This window comes from Cynocephalus volans, chromosome 12 (assembly GCF_027409185.1).
Source record: "Cynocephalus volans isolate mCynVol1 chromosome 12, mCynVol1.pri, whole genome shotgun sequence".
Lineage (NCBI taxonomy): Eukaryota > Metazoa > Chordata > Mammalia > Dermoptera > Cynocephalidae > Cynocephalus > Cynocephalus volans.
Window position 1 is genome coordinate 33,178,577 of NC_084471.1, and position 18,242 is coordinate 33,196,818.

The 18,242-nt window shown below is 33.7% G+C and overlaps 1 protein-coding gene across 4 annotated transcripts in view; it reads left to right on the plus strand.

The window, feature by feature from the left end:
• ATP2B1 (ATPase plasma membrane Ca2+ transporting 1) overlaps positions 1–17,649 on the plus strand; it is a 111,620-nt gene extending 93,971 nt beyond the window's left edge. For 2 of the 4 annotated variants that reach the window (XM_063076139.1, XM_063076140.1), the window contains exons 16-22: positions 1,486–1,677; positions 1,907–2,120; positions 2,573–2,784; positions 4,349–4,456; positions 6,375–6,557; positions 6,936–7,049; positions 14,068–17,649. In XM_063076139.1, coding sequence (XP_062932209.1) covers positions 1,486–1,677; positions 1,907–2,120; positions 2,573–2,784; positions 4,349–4,456; positions 6,375–6,557; positions 6,936–7,049; positions 14,068–14,379 — 1,335 coding nt within the window. In that variant the 3' untranslated portion in view covers positions 14,380–17,649. The remainder of the gene's footprint in view (positions 1–1,485; positions 1,678–1,906; positions 2,121–2,572; positions 2,785–4,348; positions 4,457–6,374; positions 6,558–6,935; positions 7,050–14,067) is intronic. The other 2 variants (XM_063076141.1, XM_063076142.1) reach the window with 2 other exon arrangements.
• The last annotated feature ends 593 nt before the right edge of the window (positions 17,650–18,242 follow it).

Below are 18,242 nucleotides of genomic sequence, written 5' to 3' on the forward strand. Positions count from 1 at the left end.
TATTTTGAATTTTGAGCCTATGTAGGACCTCTTGGTTTTTTTCTTCCTTTCTGGAGGTAGGTAGATCTTTCCTTTGTTTTCAGACCTCTGAAATGCTTGATGATTTGTATTAGTAAAAAGGTACTCTGAAAACTCATTTTCTTCTACTTTGTGGGATTTTCCTAAATTAATCTTACTTTCTCTCCTTTGTTTCTTCTTTCTGGATTACCCACTTTAATTTTTGAACTTCCTGGACTTATCTTACCTTGTCTCTTTTTTCATACTTAACCATCTTTGTTGTTATTACTTTATTTTCAGAGATATTTCCTCAACTTCTGTTGTTTTTCATTTCTCTTATCATGTGTTTAACTTCTAAGAGTTGTTTTTGGATCTCTCCTTCTTGTTGTAACATCCTGTTTTTATTTCACTGATGCACGTTTTACCTTTCTAAGGATTTGATTTTTTAAAATAAACTTTCATCTCTCTGCAGAGTCTGCGTCCCCATTTGCCTTTTGGTTTAGTATCTGTCTTTCAGGTTTGTTCTTTACTCAGATGTCAGGTGGTTCTTGGTTGTCTATGCATATTTACTAGTGTAAAGCTGGGAAGCCCTAGGCCTATAGGTCAGATTTGTCAACCAGAATATTACCTGTAACTCCAGAAACCCTAGTCATACTCTCTTCTAATTTGATTATCTCTTTGTCTCTCTGCAAAGATAACTAGTATGCTGAAGATTACTTTTGCTTGTTTTTGAACTTTGTTTAGAAGAATTGTATATTATGTATTATTTTGAGTCCATCTTCTTTTGTTCATCATTGTTTGTGAGATTTATCTACGTTAGTTACATAGAGCTGTAGTTCATTCGGTCTGATAATCCATCCCATTCTATTGTCGACAATGTAATCGTTAGTTTGAAGCTTCTAAGTGTTCCTTTAGTGTCTTCAGTAGACTTGCAAGAGATCCTTCTGTTTCATTCCTACCTTCATCCCTACTTCCAGTGCTACCTGGTACCCACCAAGTTCTGAACCTTATGGGAGGGTCCTGTAGTCCAGAAAAAGGCTACTTCTGTTTCCCTACCATTGGTTTAGGATTGAGCTTTCTTGGGTCTGCTGAGTTATTTGCCATTTGGTTATCTGCTTTTCAGCCTCTCAGATTTTCTTACAGAATCTTCTTTCCCTCCAGCTTTGACCTTGTGAGTTTTTTTTTTAAGTGTACCTTTTTGTGTGTCTCTTGGAAGGAACTTGGGTAGTGCCTTTGCTTGTTCCTCCATTTTTAACCTAACTTGAACTTTATTTTCCCTGCTTTATGTTTATGTTTGATTTCTGCTAATCCTGGATGTCTTTCTAAGTCGTATCTTAGAATAACTATATAACCTTCTTTTAGCATAAATTTAAGTCAATATTTATTAGATATTATGGTAACCTTTTAAAATTATTGTGTATTATTATCTTGACTATTTAAAAGTTACATTTTAAACATTTAGTCTAATTCACAGTATTTTTTTAACAGGGTATTGCTGGAACTGATGTAGCTAAAGAAGCATCTGATATTATTCTCACAGATGACAACTTTACAAGCATTGTTAAAGCAGTTATGTGGGGACGAAATGTCTATGACAGCATCTCAAAATTCCTTCAGTTCCAACTTACTGTTAATGTAGTAGCAGTGATTGTTGCTTTCACAGGCGCATGTATTACTCAAGTAGGTGACGATTTGTTTATTAAAACTTGTCTATTTTAAAACAAAAATGCATATAGTCTGCCTTTTTAACATACTTAAGTATTTAAATGAGCTGAAGCTTAATATTTTTAGTTAATTAATATAAAAATGTAGTCCTGTTTCTTAAGTTTTTAAATCCTAAAGGCTTCCTGAGAATTGCTGAGTTCCTGAATAAGTTGTGAGTGTCTATTAGGAAACATATCTTTTCTAGGATTCACCACTTAAGGCTGTGCAGATGCTGTGGGTAAACCTCATAATGGATACGCTCGCTTCTCTGGCTCTGGCAACAGAACCACCCACTGAGTCTCTCTTGCTTCGAAAACCTTATGGTAGAAATAAGCCTCTCATCTCACGCACGATGATGAAGAATATTTTGGGTCATGCATTCTATCAACTTGTTGTAGTCTTTACACTCTTATTTGCTGGTAAGAATTCAATGTCTAATAAAGTTCTGTTAATTATTTCTGTTCCAGGCTAATATCATCCAAGATGTTTTAATGTTACAAATTTTTCAAGAGCCTGAGTTTTATTCCAGACTTCATATTTATCTTTAATTTCTCCTCTTTATCAGTGGGTGTTTAATAAATTTTGGGAGGCAATGTGATAGACAGTGGGGGTAAAATAAGAGTCCTGATTTCTTTTCCTGGTTCTGGCACTAACTTAGGTATGTGATCTTGAACGTATCACCATAGTTTTGGGGGCTTCAATTTCCTCATCTATAAAACAAGAGGGTTACACCTGATAATCCCAGGTCCCTTCCAGCTTTTTCTATGCTGTCATTCCAAATTAAATAAATGGTCTGGTTATTGTGTACTTCCTTGAAATGTTAAATTGTTTTGTATGATAATTATAAAATAGCAATTTTTCATTCTTTCAGGAGAAAAGTTTTTTGATATTGATAGTGGAAGAAATGCTCCTTTGCATGCTCCTCCTTCCGAACATTATACTATTGTTTTTAATACCTTTGTGCTGATGCAACTTTTCAATGAAATAAATGCCCGGAAAATTCATGGTGAAAGAAATGTATTTGAAGGAATCTTTAATAATGCCATCTTCTGCACAATTGTTTTAGGCACTTTTGTGGTACAGGTGGGTGATTGGAAAAAAATACTTTCACATTCGATTATTATATTGGGAGACATTAGGAAAACAAGTAGTTCCAGAAATTACTTGACAGCTGGGGGGGAGGGGGGGCTTCTATTTATTGCTTTGATGATATTTGTAGTATCATGTTGATCTAAGGTGTCTTATGGAAACTTGGTCTGTTCTTAGATATAAATGCCACAACTAAGTAGATAAAACAATTTTATGTCTTCCAACTCAAAAATGAAAGTTTTTTTATGGAACTAAATCAGCCAGTCACATTAATCATCGTTTTGTTTCTACAGCATCTTAATGTCCTCCTTTTCACACCCCTCATTATACCAAAAAAAGAGATTAAGTTTAAGAACACTTGGACAAATACATATTGAACTTTTTTCATACTCATCACTTTTTGGTTTACAAAAGAAAATTATAACAATTTTATATCTCTATTAAAATCTAGACCTGTTTGTCAGATAAGTTATAATCCGACTGGGCTACTAACAAACCAGTTGGGAATCTAGCTGTACAAATGTGTACAAATAATCTTAACTAAACAATCTTAACTAAATCTTAACAGTAGTGGAATTGACAAGTACATATTACTTGAATTGGAATAAAATTGAGCTACAAAGAATGGAATTTGTAACTTAAAAAAAAATTTTAACGTTAGCTACTGAACTTATTCTTTTTAATTTCAATATTCGGCAGCTACTTAACTGCCATATCAAAGAGAGACCTGTCAGACTCACAAGAAGGTGAATATTTTTACTTAATTCTTAATAGTTCATATTTTCTTTTTTTGTTTTTTGGGGGTGGCGGCTGGCTGGTACAGGGATTGAACCCTGGACCCTGGTGTTATCAGCACCACACTCTAACAAACTGAGCTAACCAGCCAGCCCTGTTAAATCTTAATGTTTTCATGTACACTGTCTTAGGTCATTTAGTGTAAGGAGGGAAGCATAAGCACTGTATTTTGAATTTTACTTATGCGCATACTGCATGAGAGAGAGCAAATTTCTGAGGGCATACACCAACTGAGTTAGCCCATATTTCATAGGACTTTGCAAGTTGCTTTTCTTTTCTTACATTCCATTCACATTTATCCTAACGTCTAAATCTTAACTAGGAATGAACAGCTATTTATAGAAGGAAAAAAACAATTGTGTACTTTGTCCACTTTTCCATAACACACGGTCTTTTCCACAAAACTATACTGTCTTTTGTAAAGGGTCTAAATTATTTCAACAATTATACTTAATACAGGGGAATGTTATTACTTGGTATTATATTGTAAACAGTACAATGTTATTCTTGATCATGAGAATTTTTTAAAATTTTTGTTAAGCACAATTTAAACATGAAGTATACATGCATTTAAAATTTGGGGCAGAGATCTTACTTGATTTCAGTGATTTATTTTGATCTATGACTATTATAATGCAGTTCATCAGTATAGTGATTGTTTAGCTTGGGGTTTAGAGGACATAAATTTGTGTGTTTTTTAAAGTGTATGAATTTTTTAAACTTTAAAGATTTAAATAAATTTTCCCACTGATTATTCCTCCAGATAATAATTGTGCAGTTTGGTGGAAAACCTTTCAGTTGTTCAGAACTTTCAATAGAACAGTGGCTATGGTCAATATTCCTAGGAATGGGAACATTACTCTGGGGCCAGGTAAAAATCTTAACAGTTTTTGTTCAAACCTAAACTGATATTTTTGAAAATTCCTAGTGTGTGTTTTCTTAATCAGTTTTGCTGCTTGATTCTAAATAGTTACAATTCTGGGTCAAGAAAGGGAATTCAGGAATATATTCTTTTAATATTTGTTCTAGTATGTCACTTGTTTATTATTATTATGCCTATATTATAAAATGCTATTTTAATCTCTTGTATAGTTTTTTAAACTTGTTTTTTTAGAACAGGTATTGTATCATGTATTAAAGATAATATATTATGGCTGGTTAGAATGCTAATATCTGTATCTTTTACTCTGAACCATCTCTTTACATTTTCAGAGTAAAATTTTTTACAAAAATTGTAAACATATGCTTACTCGATCATTTTGCTATAATTTTAATCAAAATGTAGCATAGGAAAAATCTTGAGTCTTACCTAGAGAACGTTTTTTTAAAAATAATGGTATCTGGAAAAAAGGGCCACAAAATGACGTTTTAGATTATTTGGATTAAATAACTTTACCAGTGTATAAATAAAATACAATGCCTGAAAATGAGATATGCCTCATTTTTACTATAGGCAGCTTACTTTGCAAATGCATGTCATTATTTTTTAAAGATAACTGGTAATGACGTGCATTGTTCATTTTAAGCCCATTACCATTGCTACAAAACTAACTGACAGAGAATCTATACTAACACTTTCATAAATGAAGGTTAACATATGTTACAGTATGTAACTTGTATGAATTAATTTATTATCTTTCTGAAGTAAATCAAATCAAATTTTTAGGTTTTACTTAAATTTTGCTCAATCTTTATAGTTTTCTTTTTTTATTTAACATTTACTTGTACATCTTTGTGGGGTATGGTGTGTTGTTTCAGCACATATGCTGCACAGTGATTCACTTAAGGTAGACGGCATAGTTTTGTACCTGTTAGTCTACCACCACTTCTCTGCTCCGCCCCCACCATCTTTATATCTCTTCAATCTCACCTTTTTCTTAATTACGTTTCTAGGTTCTGAGTTTTCTCTTCTTACTTATTTTGAAGACCTCATTAATAGAGATTTTTTTTAAGTAGGATCCATACTTGATCCACATTTCTGTTTTGATTACCATTCTAATTATTTCATAATGTTCCCTGATAGGCAGAACACAACCCCACAACCTCCCCATAAATCTGGCTAATTTCAGGAAGAGGAAATTCCATATAGTTTACATACCCAGCAGGCTTAAGTTACTGTCTGGTTGACATTGTCTATTGATTTTGTGTGCCATGGTAAAAGGAGCACTGGTTTTGGTGGTCAGTAGATCTAAGGTATAAGCTAATACATAATTGGTAGTTTTTTATCTTTGTTTTCTGGAGCAGCTGTTCCTATTTGATATCATTATCAATCAGTGTTAATCCAATTTCAAATAGTCACATTTTATAAAAATAAATACCTATAACAAACAAAACTATTTTCAGTAGAACCTTGATGATTTTTTTGAATTCTGGTATGTTTTTTCTCATTGGACTCTTACAGTACTAATGAAATATAAATTTTTCGCATTCAATAAAACCACCTGCCATTTTATTTGAAATAAATACAACTAATAGGAGTGTAAGTAAATATATATATAAAAGCACGATGTACAGTTTTACTGTCTTGACTGTTCTAATTAAGATATGAAAAATAGAATCAGGTTAATTTCCACTCAAGAAAACTTTTACCCTTCAAACTTAAATCTTTTGTATACCTAAGAGAAGAATATTTTTTGTTCTGGGAGAGAGACTGATCAACAGGATCTCATTGCTTCATTGGTAAAGATAGTTGGATACTCTTGCAACTTTTAATACCTTTTGTATTAAAGTTGATCAGTTTAACTGTAATTGATATGATTTATTTCTAAGTTCTTTCCCCTGTGTTGTAGCTTATTTCAACAATTCCAACTAGCCGTTTAAAATTCCTAAAAGAAGCTGGCCATGGAACACAAAAGGAAGAAATACCTGAAGAGGAATTAGCAGAGGATGTTGAAGAGATTGATCACGCTGAAAGGGAGTTGCGGCGTGGCCAGATCTTGTGGTTTAGAGGTCTGAACAGAATCCAAACACAGGTATGGGCCTGGTAGAGAGGTAGGAGAGATGATGGGAGCAGGGACTTTTGACCTGGGGAGGAGGTTCGAGTGTGTTCCTTAACTTCCTTTCTAGCCTTCCCAACCCACAAAACTTATTGTTTTGAAAAATAGTACTGGTGCCTGGAATGAGTGAAACCTTTAACTGATTATGAAAGAATGTGTCTATATGCCCCTAAGCTCCTTTTTTCCTAGCCTTTTTTTCCCCCTTCATCTCAAAATGCTACTCTTGCCTATTTATCTGCTCCGTAAAAAGTGCCTTTTTCTTTACTTTTTATATGTTGATAGATGGAATGGTCCTTTCTCTTGTTCTCTCTCTCTCTTGCTGAGCAAGCTGTCACAATCTCTGATTCCTTGCAGATGGATGTAGTGAATGCTTTCCAGAGTGGAAGTTCCATTCAGGGGGCTCTAAGGCGGCAACCCTCCATCGCCAGCCAGCATCATGATGTAACAAATATTTCTACCCCTACACATGTAGTGTTTTCCTCTTCTACTGCTTCTACTACTGTGGGGTGTGAGTGTGTGTTCCTAAGTGCATGAAATTAACATTTCCTACTTCACACACCTAACGTTTCTCATTTTCTCCTTAATGTTTAAGTTCATTGTTCAGGCTTTTCATAAAGCTTTCTTTTCGTAAAGTGGATTGAGACCTCAAAGTGTTGTCATTGTTGTTGTTTTATTTCTTAGAGGGCTAGATAACAGCTGGAACAATTGCTACCAAAGATTAGATATGAAATCTGTGAGCTTGTCTCTGTGCTAACTCCTAATAGTTAATATGGGGAATAAAATTGTAGCTTAGAATTTGTGAAACTACTATAAATTTTTGAGTATATGCCTTTGAAAATGTTTGTACTGCATGGTTCCCAGAAGCATGTGATTTGAAACTGATGTAACAGAACCAAGAAATTGCATTTTGAAAGCTAAAAATGAATTTAGCATTTTGATTTTTATTTTGTTCAGTTTGGGAACAACGTTAATAGTCTGAAAAAAAATTCCCAGTATATATAGCCAGTTGCTTGCCTTCTTAAGCTGAACTTTGCCTTGCTTTGGATTTTTTTGGGGGGAGGGTGGGGGGTTCTTATATAAACTTCATAGTTTTATGGTATTTATAGTTTGTGGGGGTTTTTCTGTTGTATAATCAGTTTAGTTCAAAATTGCATCATAGATAAGAAATGTTCTGTTAAATTTCAAAAGAAGTAGGGAGAGTGTACTGTTGATTAATTATTGAACATGAAATTTCTATTAATTGACTGTTATAAATTTTCTTTCAGGTTTTCAGTAAATTACAAACTCCCTAAAAGCCTTATAATCTGTATTATCACAGCTAGGAGTTAGGGTCTTCTTATTCCATGGTGGGTTCTCACTGTATTGGAGGTACTAAAGATGTAAACCCATCCCTACCCCCAAAATCTGCTGAGAAACCTCAGGATAGCTTTGTATTGGGCAGAGACCTATCTTTTCCATTTGGTCTCCAACCAGTTAAGTGCTGAAAGAACGTGGGGAAGCTGGAGAAGGATGAATTAAGGGCCAAAACAGTGCAGGCTATTTATTCAATGCTTATTTGTTGCCTGTTGTTTAAGTAAGTTTCACTTGGAAACTTATTTTTACCAGTGTTGTAAAACAGGCAGAACAAGAGCTATCACATTTTACAGGTGTGAAAACTGACTTGGAGTTTCAATGGCTTACCCATGGCTAATAAACAAAGGCAGCATAAATGATGTAAAGCAAAGAGCAGAAAGTGCTCTAAATGTAATGTTAGGATATTAAGTTTACATACAGATAGAACAGTTAGGAGTCTTCCTTTTAAAAATTACTTACCTGTATGAAATGGTAGATGTAAATTACCTGGCCTGGTACATGTAATGTCAGTTGCATGCTACTCTCCTTATGTCTTTGCATTTCACAATGTGCCTAGGACACATTGTAGACATTTCACAGTGTCTCTAGGGCTTCTTACCACCCAGCCCTAGAAAGTAAATGTTCTGCAGATACTTACAAATGGCCTACCATATGTCAAGGCTGTTAGAACCTCCAGGTCCTGCAGTCTAATGAGAAAAACAAGCAGTCAGAAATTTCTACATGAGACTGAAACACAGAATATTATAACATGGTCCTTAGCCCACTCTGGGAAGTCAGAGAAAATTGACCTGAAGAAAATGACTCCCAAATAGACCTTGATAGAATTCACCAGTTGAGGAGAGCAGGCCTCAGTGATAATAGTTTGATACTAAAAGAATAATAAACTTTGAATGGTTGATGCAGCTGTAATGGAAAGTAAGCATCTTTTTATATCCCACAAGAAGGAGCCAGAGTAAGACTTAATCCTGAAAGACCCATTCCCCTCAATTTTAAATTTGAAAAATTTCAAGCCTACAGACAAATTGAAAGTTTTTATCGTGAATACCCTTCACCTCTATTTACCACTTATTGTTTTATTTCATCTGCTTTGTCTATGTATATATTAATAGATACGCTTTTTTCTGAGCCATTTGAAAGTGGCAGATATCATGACATTTCATCCCTAAATACTTTAGCATGTACCTCCAAAGAATAAGAAGTCTCATATATAATCATTCTGTATTACCACATCCAAGAAATTTAACGTTGATATCGTATTACCTAGTATACAGTCCATATTCGATTTCTTCAGTTGCCCCCAAAATGTTGATTATAGCTTTTTTGATCCAGAAACCAAGAAAGGGTCATTGACAGTGTGTGTTATGACTCTTTAATCTCCAGCCTGGGTTCATTCCCTGTCTTTCATACATTGACGTTTTAAAGAGTCCAGGCTAATTGCTTTATAAAATGTTCTATATTCTGTATTTGTCTCATTGTTTCCTACTGATTAACCTCATGTTAAACTTTTTTGACAAGTTTATCTCATGGCTAATGTATATTCATTTTCAGCAATATTTTAGGTAATTGAGTTTTTTTCATTTGGAGAAGTATCACATGACCTTAGATATACTATACCTACTGTATTTCTCGGTCTAATTGTGTTCCAGGCTTAAATATCAAATCAGAGACAAACTGTTTTAAGACAGACACGTGCATGCACACATGCACACCCGCCCCAGGCTTTTTTCTCATACACAACTGTACATGAAACTTCTGAGTGGCTGGGACCTTGTAGCCAAGGGAGTAGAGAGAGACTTCAGAGAATAGCAAAGGAAGGTTTGTACTTGTTGCTTCATCAAGGTTTGAAGTGTTTTTTTATTGTATATCCCATGTTCTAGGAGTGTAAGGAGGTATCCAGGGATGAATCATATCTTGTTAATGGGGTTATCATTATATACTGAGAGTTTCAGTAATTTGTTACCATAAATTTCTCTCAACCTCACTGGTGGAGCATTGTCTTAGGTGCCACAGAACATTAGCCAATATATAGAATTAATTAATACTGTTAGTGTGTTTAATGAGAACTTTGATTTTTCTCACTGTGTTTCTGCCCTAATAGAGGATAGTCTTAGAAATATCTGTGGATGTCAAATTTCTTTGACTCTTATTTGGAGTCCTTGCTTTGCTAAATAGAAGAAATAATAATCCAGTTCAACTTTGTCAGATGCTAAACTTGGAACATCTCTGCAGAGATCTTTGTCTCCTCATTTATTTGTCAGCTCTTTACTCTTAAAGATCTCTAGAGAAGACGTTCTGTAGGTGTTTTTTAAAAAAAATTTATAAAGTATATCATTCTAATGTCAGTCTACACAATTTATTAATTCTTTTGCTGAATAAATAGCTAAGCCTTCCTGGAAAGGAGAAATTGAAGGGAAAAAAATGGTCTTCTGGGTGAAGGGTCAGCAAACTACAGCCTATGGACCAAATCTGGCCTGTTGCCTATTTTTTAAAAGAAGTTTTTATTGGAATACAGCCATGCTAATTCATTTAAGTATTGCCTATGGAAGTTTTTGCACTAGGAGGGCAGAGTTGAGTAGTTATGACAGAGACTGTGTGGCTCGCAAAACCTGAAATATTTACTCTCTGGCCCTTTACAGAAAAAGTTGCCAACCCCTGTTCCAGAAAATTAAAACATTGCACACTACCTAGGTAGTTCTTCTTTTGAGAAAATTACATATGCAAATACCCAACTTTGGAAAACAGTAAGATTTTCTTTCTTGTTGCAAAGTATCTTTTACTTTACTGTTAACAATTCTTTATGGTAGTGCACATAGTAAAAGTAGTGATGAATACACATTTCAAAATTAACAGTCTATTGTAGAAGATATATCAGCTCGTGACTAAATAGCCAAGTATTTTAGAGCTATCTCCTTGTATATACCATGTTTTGGGCAATAATATTGTTATTTTGTGTTATCAAAGGTAGGATGGTAGAAAAATAGTTGCTTTGGAAAGGGTACATGGTCTTGTTTTGATTTGTTATTTAAATTTAAAGTATCGTTTATCTTTAATTATTTTTAGTCTCTTAAAATTAAAATAATCACTTCAATTGTTTTGTTTCTATATATATCTTTTATGTAAGGTTTCCTTGTTTTTTCCCTCTGTTGAATAATTTACTTTAAAAAATTTTTTCTTGACATAGGAGTTATTGAATTTTTCTTAATTCTGATAATTTTAGGAGGTATAATTATGTTGTACATAGAAGGCCTCAATAGATTTTCAATAGAAATTGAGTAAAAAGCCTGGATAAAATAAATAGTGAGGCTTGGATTTCAAAAATGGGTAATTACGGTTGCTAAAGTTTCTGTTTAAACTGAATTCCTTGTGATATTAATATTGTTTCCTACGTACCTAAAATATTGTGCATATAATTCTTTTTCTCAGAATTACTACTGTACTGTGAGAATTAAACATATAGAAGGTAATAAAGATCAGAGCTAGTTCAACATTGTGCCTTACATCAAGAGTGCTTTCTTATTTATGTCCTATAAAAGCAGAAAGTAAAACAAATCTGGTTCAGTAATTCTTGGTTAATCTAGATTTTATTGTGTGTATCTCACGTGAGAACTGTTCTTTGAAATTGAGTTGTTTGGAGCATTGTTGAGCTGTCCTTTTACTGTGTTGAAACTAAACACTGTCATGTGGCTTAAGTAGAGGAAGAAGAGGAAGCACTAACCTTAATCTCATGAAATGTTTTATTCTAGTGAAGTTAGCCATAACATAACCCTCTATATGTTCTTGTCTTTCACTGACTTCTAAGGAACCTGAAACTGGGAGTCTAGAAACCTGGGTTCCAAGACTCTTTAGCACTGATTAGAAGTGACCTGACAAGTCAGCCACCCACCCTCTCAGTTGCGCAGTTTCAACATTTATAAAGTGGTTAGAATTAAATGTCTCTAGTTTTGTTTTAGTAAATTCTTCCAGACAGAAAAAAATCTTACCAAAATTGAAGTTTTGGTAAAAAAGAAATTTAATCTGATTTGCCTGCCACAGATGTGTGTGTGTACACATACTGTTGCTTGCCCTCACCTGCTCAGTCTTTACACTCTGCTCCTCTTAGAGCTTCACTAACTCCCTGATCTCTAACTTAAGTCCATGTTTCTTCTGAGTTCTAGATATTTTCCAAATTAAACATGTTCAGAAAATGTATTTATTTCCTCCTTGATTTTTCACTGCTCTCTTCTATACCCAGACTGGTAAACACACACACAGACACAGACACAAAACTTAACTGTTTCTCTGTCTCCGTTGGCAGCAGTACCAGCAACGTAGTCAAATAAACAACAACTTCAGTGTCATCTCAGACATTTCTCATCACCCATCAAGTTTGCTGGCTGATCCTCCAATTCATATTCTCTTCTGTGCCTACTGACATCAACAGATTTTTCTTTTGAGGAAGTTATCTTTTTGCTTTTTTAAACTTCATAGTTTATTGTTAGGACAGTCAGGATACTTGCTAAATTTCCACATGTATAAAATGTGAATTGTAAGATTTTACAATAAAACACCAACTGAATGAGTATATTTAGCAAGCATTGTTTACATTCCATATGTAAAACTTTACATCTTAATTAAGGGGGAGGGGGAAAAGCAATAAAAGAAATTGAAAATGTGTTTGCTGCTACTTATCTGTCAAATTAAGGAACTGAAGTAAAAACACATGAATAGGATACAATTAAAAAACAGCATATGATAAAGTGGCAAGACAATATGGAGAGATGCTTGCTGCTCCAAGTGTGGATCATGGGCTTGCAGTATCAGCATCACCTGGGAACGTGGTAGAAATGCCCCTGCTGAATCAGAGTCTGCATTTCAACAAGATCCCTGAAGCCCTGGCATTGATACTTGTGAGCTAACACTGTTCTAAGTCTTTCGTGTACTGACTAATTTAATCTCCCATGAACAACCCCCATTTTATAGTTGAAGAAACCTGTTTGACCAGGCAGGATTCCTCAAATAGTAAGTGGCAGAGCTGGAATTCACACCCAGATATTTTGCCTGTCGTCTTTCTCACTCAACTGTGCTGTACCCTTTGTATGAAGGGCTAAGTGAATATGGACTTAAGCAGCCTATATACAAGGCTTGGTAAACAAGGGAAGACAACTTTGAGGTGAGATGAGGATATAATAAGAAGTGGGCACGTGACCCTAAACCCTATGTTACATTTTTAAAAATACATTGAAGTATTCATTTGAAGGAATTTATTAACTTATTCATTATCATTGTCTTAAGAGATGATTTTGGTAACCTCTTTACATTTATACAGCAGATTTTAAGAAGGAAGGTGAATTGTTGGCCTGTATATTTAGGGGTTGAAAGTACTAGAAAACTTTAAAACTTTGTTTCTTCTTCTTGGGAAATTTTTCACAGAATACCAAAGGATTATTTCGTTTTGTTTTTAATCTGTTCTTTCCAGAGAACTGTAGTAATTGATTTAAGTTTTAATCTATTATAAGGAAAAACACTAACACTTTATAGATAAATGGCATATACTCAAATATTTATAGCTGTTTAATGGCATTTTATAGATATTTATTTGGGTTTTGTCTTTATTTTTATTTTTTAATTTAGGGAATAGTGGGGTAGATGTGAGTTCATTGTGGCATTCAGCTTATATTTGCTTGGCTTTTTCATAGTCAGTGACTCCCTAATTCCTAGCATGATAAATAGTAACCCTTTGTGCTTGACTTTGTTTAATTTATTTGAATTATTTTCAAAATACATTTTTTTTAATTTAAAAAAAATCAGCTAAGCTTGTGTATGATTAAGTTTTTGTTTTGTTTTTTGTTTGATTTTGTTTTCTTAGGGAAAAAAATCCTATAAAATGGCTATTAAATTTTTAGCCAGTGACAATGAGATTTTCTTAGCGTTTGAATTCTGTACCTCTTAATTCTTAGAGTATGTGGTTTTGTTGTTCTGTAGTGTCCTTACTAAAATATTCATTTTTTTACAGTGTATTGCAAGTTCCACTGCATTACATGCAAATATGATTCACTCATACCTAGCTGTTTGTGGATTCAAACTCATAAATGAACCATTTTTAAGTAAAGTTAATAGCATACTGACATCTTTCTGTGTTTTCTGATATTTACAGATTCGAGTGGTGAATGCATTTCGTAGTTCTTTATATGAAGGGTTAGAAAAACCAGAATCAAGAAGTTCGATTCACAACTTTATGACACATCCTGAGTTTAGGATAGAAGATTCAGAGCCTCATATCCCCCTTATTGATGACACTGATGCTGAAGACGATGCTCCTACAAAGCGTAACTCCAGTCCTCCACCCTCTCCCAACAAAAATAACAATGCTGTTGACAGTGGAATTCACCTAACAATAGAAATGAACAAGTCTGCTACCTCTTCATCCCCAGGAAGCCCACTACATAGTTTGGAAACATCACTCTGATTGTAAGCTGAATGTTAACACACTAGCTGCATTGTAAAGAAACAAATTGAAACTGGGTCTTTTCACATATTGTGACGGACAAGATAGCTTTCTTGTCTTTGGACTTCAACAGAAGACATACTTGTACGAATGTAGATTTATTTTTTTAAAAAAATGCAAAGCTTTCTGCCAGACTGAGGGTGCTTTTTGGGGGGTGGGAGAAATGAACTGACAGATAAACAGTAACTCAGAGTTAAGTGACCCGTGGATCATCAGTAGAACCCAGGAATGGTCCTGAACAGTGTATTAGTAGAGCTTTAGTTTATCTCAGTCCTTGATGGGAGAGAGGGAGGAGTAAAGCTGGGCTAGACAAAGAGCCCCAGATCATTGAATTGATACTTTAATTTCTGCTGTTGGCTGTTAATAATTTGGATTATTTATGTTTATAAATGATACAGATCTGTTTACAAGGTTTGTAGATACTTTTTTTGTTCCTGTTCATAGATGGGAAGCTTCCTTATAACTGATGCAGAGAAAACTTAGTCCTTCAAATACTGCTGTATTTTCAGGAAAAAAAGGGGTGTTTCTATTGAAACTGTACTAAATTTTTGCCTACAATTTACCTTGTTAATATTGTAGATAAATTGCTAATACTAATAGCCAAATAGATAACACTAATGCTTTGTTTAAAAAAACAAAACAAACAAAAAAAAAAAACATGAGCAGTGGTGTTCTAATGAAGTTATGGCATCTGTCCTAATTAGTTTCTTAAATACATTTACTACTTAATGGTTTTGAAACAACTGTTTAATTTTTAAAATTTTTGAAAACTTGCTAATAACCTTTTGTTCAGAATTTAGTAGATTGTTTAATGCAGGACATCAACTACATAATGAAAGATGCTTGAAATGCTTTTGTTATTTCAGGCAAATCAAATTAAATCAAATTATCAAACTGCAAGAGATCCTTAGTCCTTTTTGTTTTTGTCTAAACATGTTAGTTCAGTGATGTCTTGGTGAACTGTGAGTGAACTGTATTGATTTTTCTAATAAATCCTTAGAGACCTTCATACAGCATGAGGGCTGTTGGCATTTTGAAAAAGGTTAATAAGTAGAAGCATACATGTTTTCCTTTTGTTTTTGAAACTTGTTTGTAAACATAAATATGCCCTTTTATTAAATAAATATGTGGCAATGTTTTTTTAAAAGACATTTCAGCTTCTTTACTGAGTAATTCTGCATACATGGTGCATCAGTCTGTTCTCTTTAACCACAATTGGAATAAATTTCAAGATGGTAACAGCCCCATGAAGTACTGCTTTAATTCCTTGGTGGTAACCTAATAGAATCAGATTAAGAAAATTAACACAATTTCACCGTTTGACATGTTCTTCATAGAATTTAATTTGTCCAAAATAGTCTTAACGTTTAGAAAAAGAATGACCACCATTGTCTTTGATACATTTATTTTAATCTTTAAGTGGCCAAATAACAGATTAGATAAAATAAGACTATATGAAAAGGTGGAAAAGGTTCTAAAAAGATATATTTAGATGTAATAACTGTATGTTGGAATGCCCATCTCTAAACCAATTGGATTCTTTAGCTCTGTTTCTTTCTTCTGTCTACCTTCTTCCCTCATTTGCCTCTCTCTTTACCCTTTAGAAACTGGCATTATTTTAGGGCCCAGATTTCACCAGATATGCAATCCTCAGGCTGAAATAAAGTTTACGAGGACTACTACGACATCTGAGAGTGCTGACCCAGCAAAGAAACATTTAGTTGATGGTGCTTGATATTTTTGGTGGGTGGGGGAAATCTTTTTCCCTCCATCAGTTCTTTGCAGTAATCTTCTGCAAGTCTTCGATTGGCTCTGTCAGCATTTGTAATTGTACATTTATTCATCAGGTATTTATAGCTAATCATACTGTAAAAAGAGGTAGCATGATATGCTGGAAAGCATATTAGACTAGGAGTCAGGACCTGGTTTCTAGTCTTGGTTTTGCCATTAACTTGCTGCATGATCTTGGGAAAACTGTTTACCCTAAATGTAGGTAGTGGACTAGACTATCTTTAAGAACCCTTTCAACTCTAAAAATTTGACCCTATTAACTGGAGAAGCCTGTAAGGCATAGGGAATAGAGAAAAGGGAAATGTTTTCGATTTTCTTTTTTATTTTGGTTATGCTTAAATATGAATATAATTACCAGAAGATTTAAAAGTGCATGTGCTTTGGAGGATTTGTAATGAGCTTTTACAGCATTCATTTTTCAACTCAAGGCAATGGCTTTTTACAACAACTCTAATCCATAAATGGGTCTTAGGACATCCATGAAGTGATAGCAGGACATGCTTAGTGTGTATTTCTCTCTTTGAGACACTGTAATTTCTACCAGAAATTTCCAGAGCATTATGTTAGTAGAAAAAAATGCAAGCAAGCTGTTAAAGATCTTGGATCCCATTATATAGTATGTATAGCTGAAATCAGCATCTGTAATTCAATCACTTTTTCTCTTTTATCCTCTAACCAAAAAATTGTTTAATTTTGCATCCCAAATGTTTTTAATCTTTGTATATTTTTAAAAAATCCTTTCTCCTCCTCATTGCCTTTTTTGTGGTTGTAAATAGACTTACTTGCACTTTGAAGATGAGTTACTCCTTGTCATCTTACAAATATGTGATATGGTAATTTTCATAACAGATGTCAGTTTTGAACCAAGAAATGGTGATTTGTTTATAAGAAAAAAAAACTGGCTTCATTTCTGTGAAATTGCTCTTTGAAAATTTCTTTTTACACGTGTAAGCCAACTGAGATACCGTGATGGTGTTGATTTCTTTCAATGATGCTTACCATCTATTTTAGCCACTGAGCCTTTTATTATTTGTCTATTTGTAAAGTTTATTTGTCTTAACTCATTTAATAAATATACTGTTTATCTGTTTCTGAATGGGCACTGAACTTTTTGAATATTGGAGTTGATTTGAACATCATAGTTTGGAATTGATTTTTTCTACTCAACATTTTAAAAATCTAATTGATGAAAAGTATGTAATGTACTTGAAATGTTATGGGTGTGTTACAGTGAATCAGTGTTCTAATATGCATGATCTTGCCTCCAAAATGGAAGTGGTTACCTTGTCCCTAGTCTACCTACCTACCGACTTCAACCCCTGTAGCACAATAGATGATTTCTGCAGTCCGTGGGCGTGTAATGTTTTGTTTTTAGAAAAGATTGGCTTTTCACATTAACTGTAAAAGTTTATTTTTTCATTCAATAATCCAAACTTGTCAGTAGCAATTATCTGAACTCTATGGTTAAAAAATAATAAAATTGTCCTTAGGTGGTTTTTATAATAAATTATTAACATAAATTAGCAGCCTCATTTAAATACTGAGTAATCTTTAAACGATTATGAATACCATATTTTTCAGTAAATTCTTGAGAGTATTTAAGTATCATAACGTGAAAGATATTTTTCATTTTGTTAAGTTGGAATTTATATATGTATTATGCCTCCTGACTTAAAGAAACATTTCCTTCTTTTTTTCAGTTTTTTTTTTGGTGGCTGGCCAGTACAAGGATCTGAACCCTTGACCGTATATATGTATTATGGATTAGAATTAAATTTTGAATTAAGTTCTCTTTGTAAAAGTAACTGAATAAGCAAGAGGAGTTTCTTATAAGCCTTTGCTTGTTCACATTTTTCCTTCCCCATCCTTTAGAGAACTCATGTCTTACTGCAGCTGCCTTTTTTCTCTTAACTTACGCTGCTCTAAGACTCTTACGCCTAAACCCCGTGTCAACCTTTATCTTTTTTAATTACTGTCACATTTGTAAACAAAAAGTGATTCATTAGCATAATTATGCCGCCTTACTAAAAATA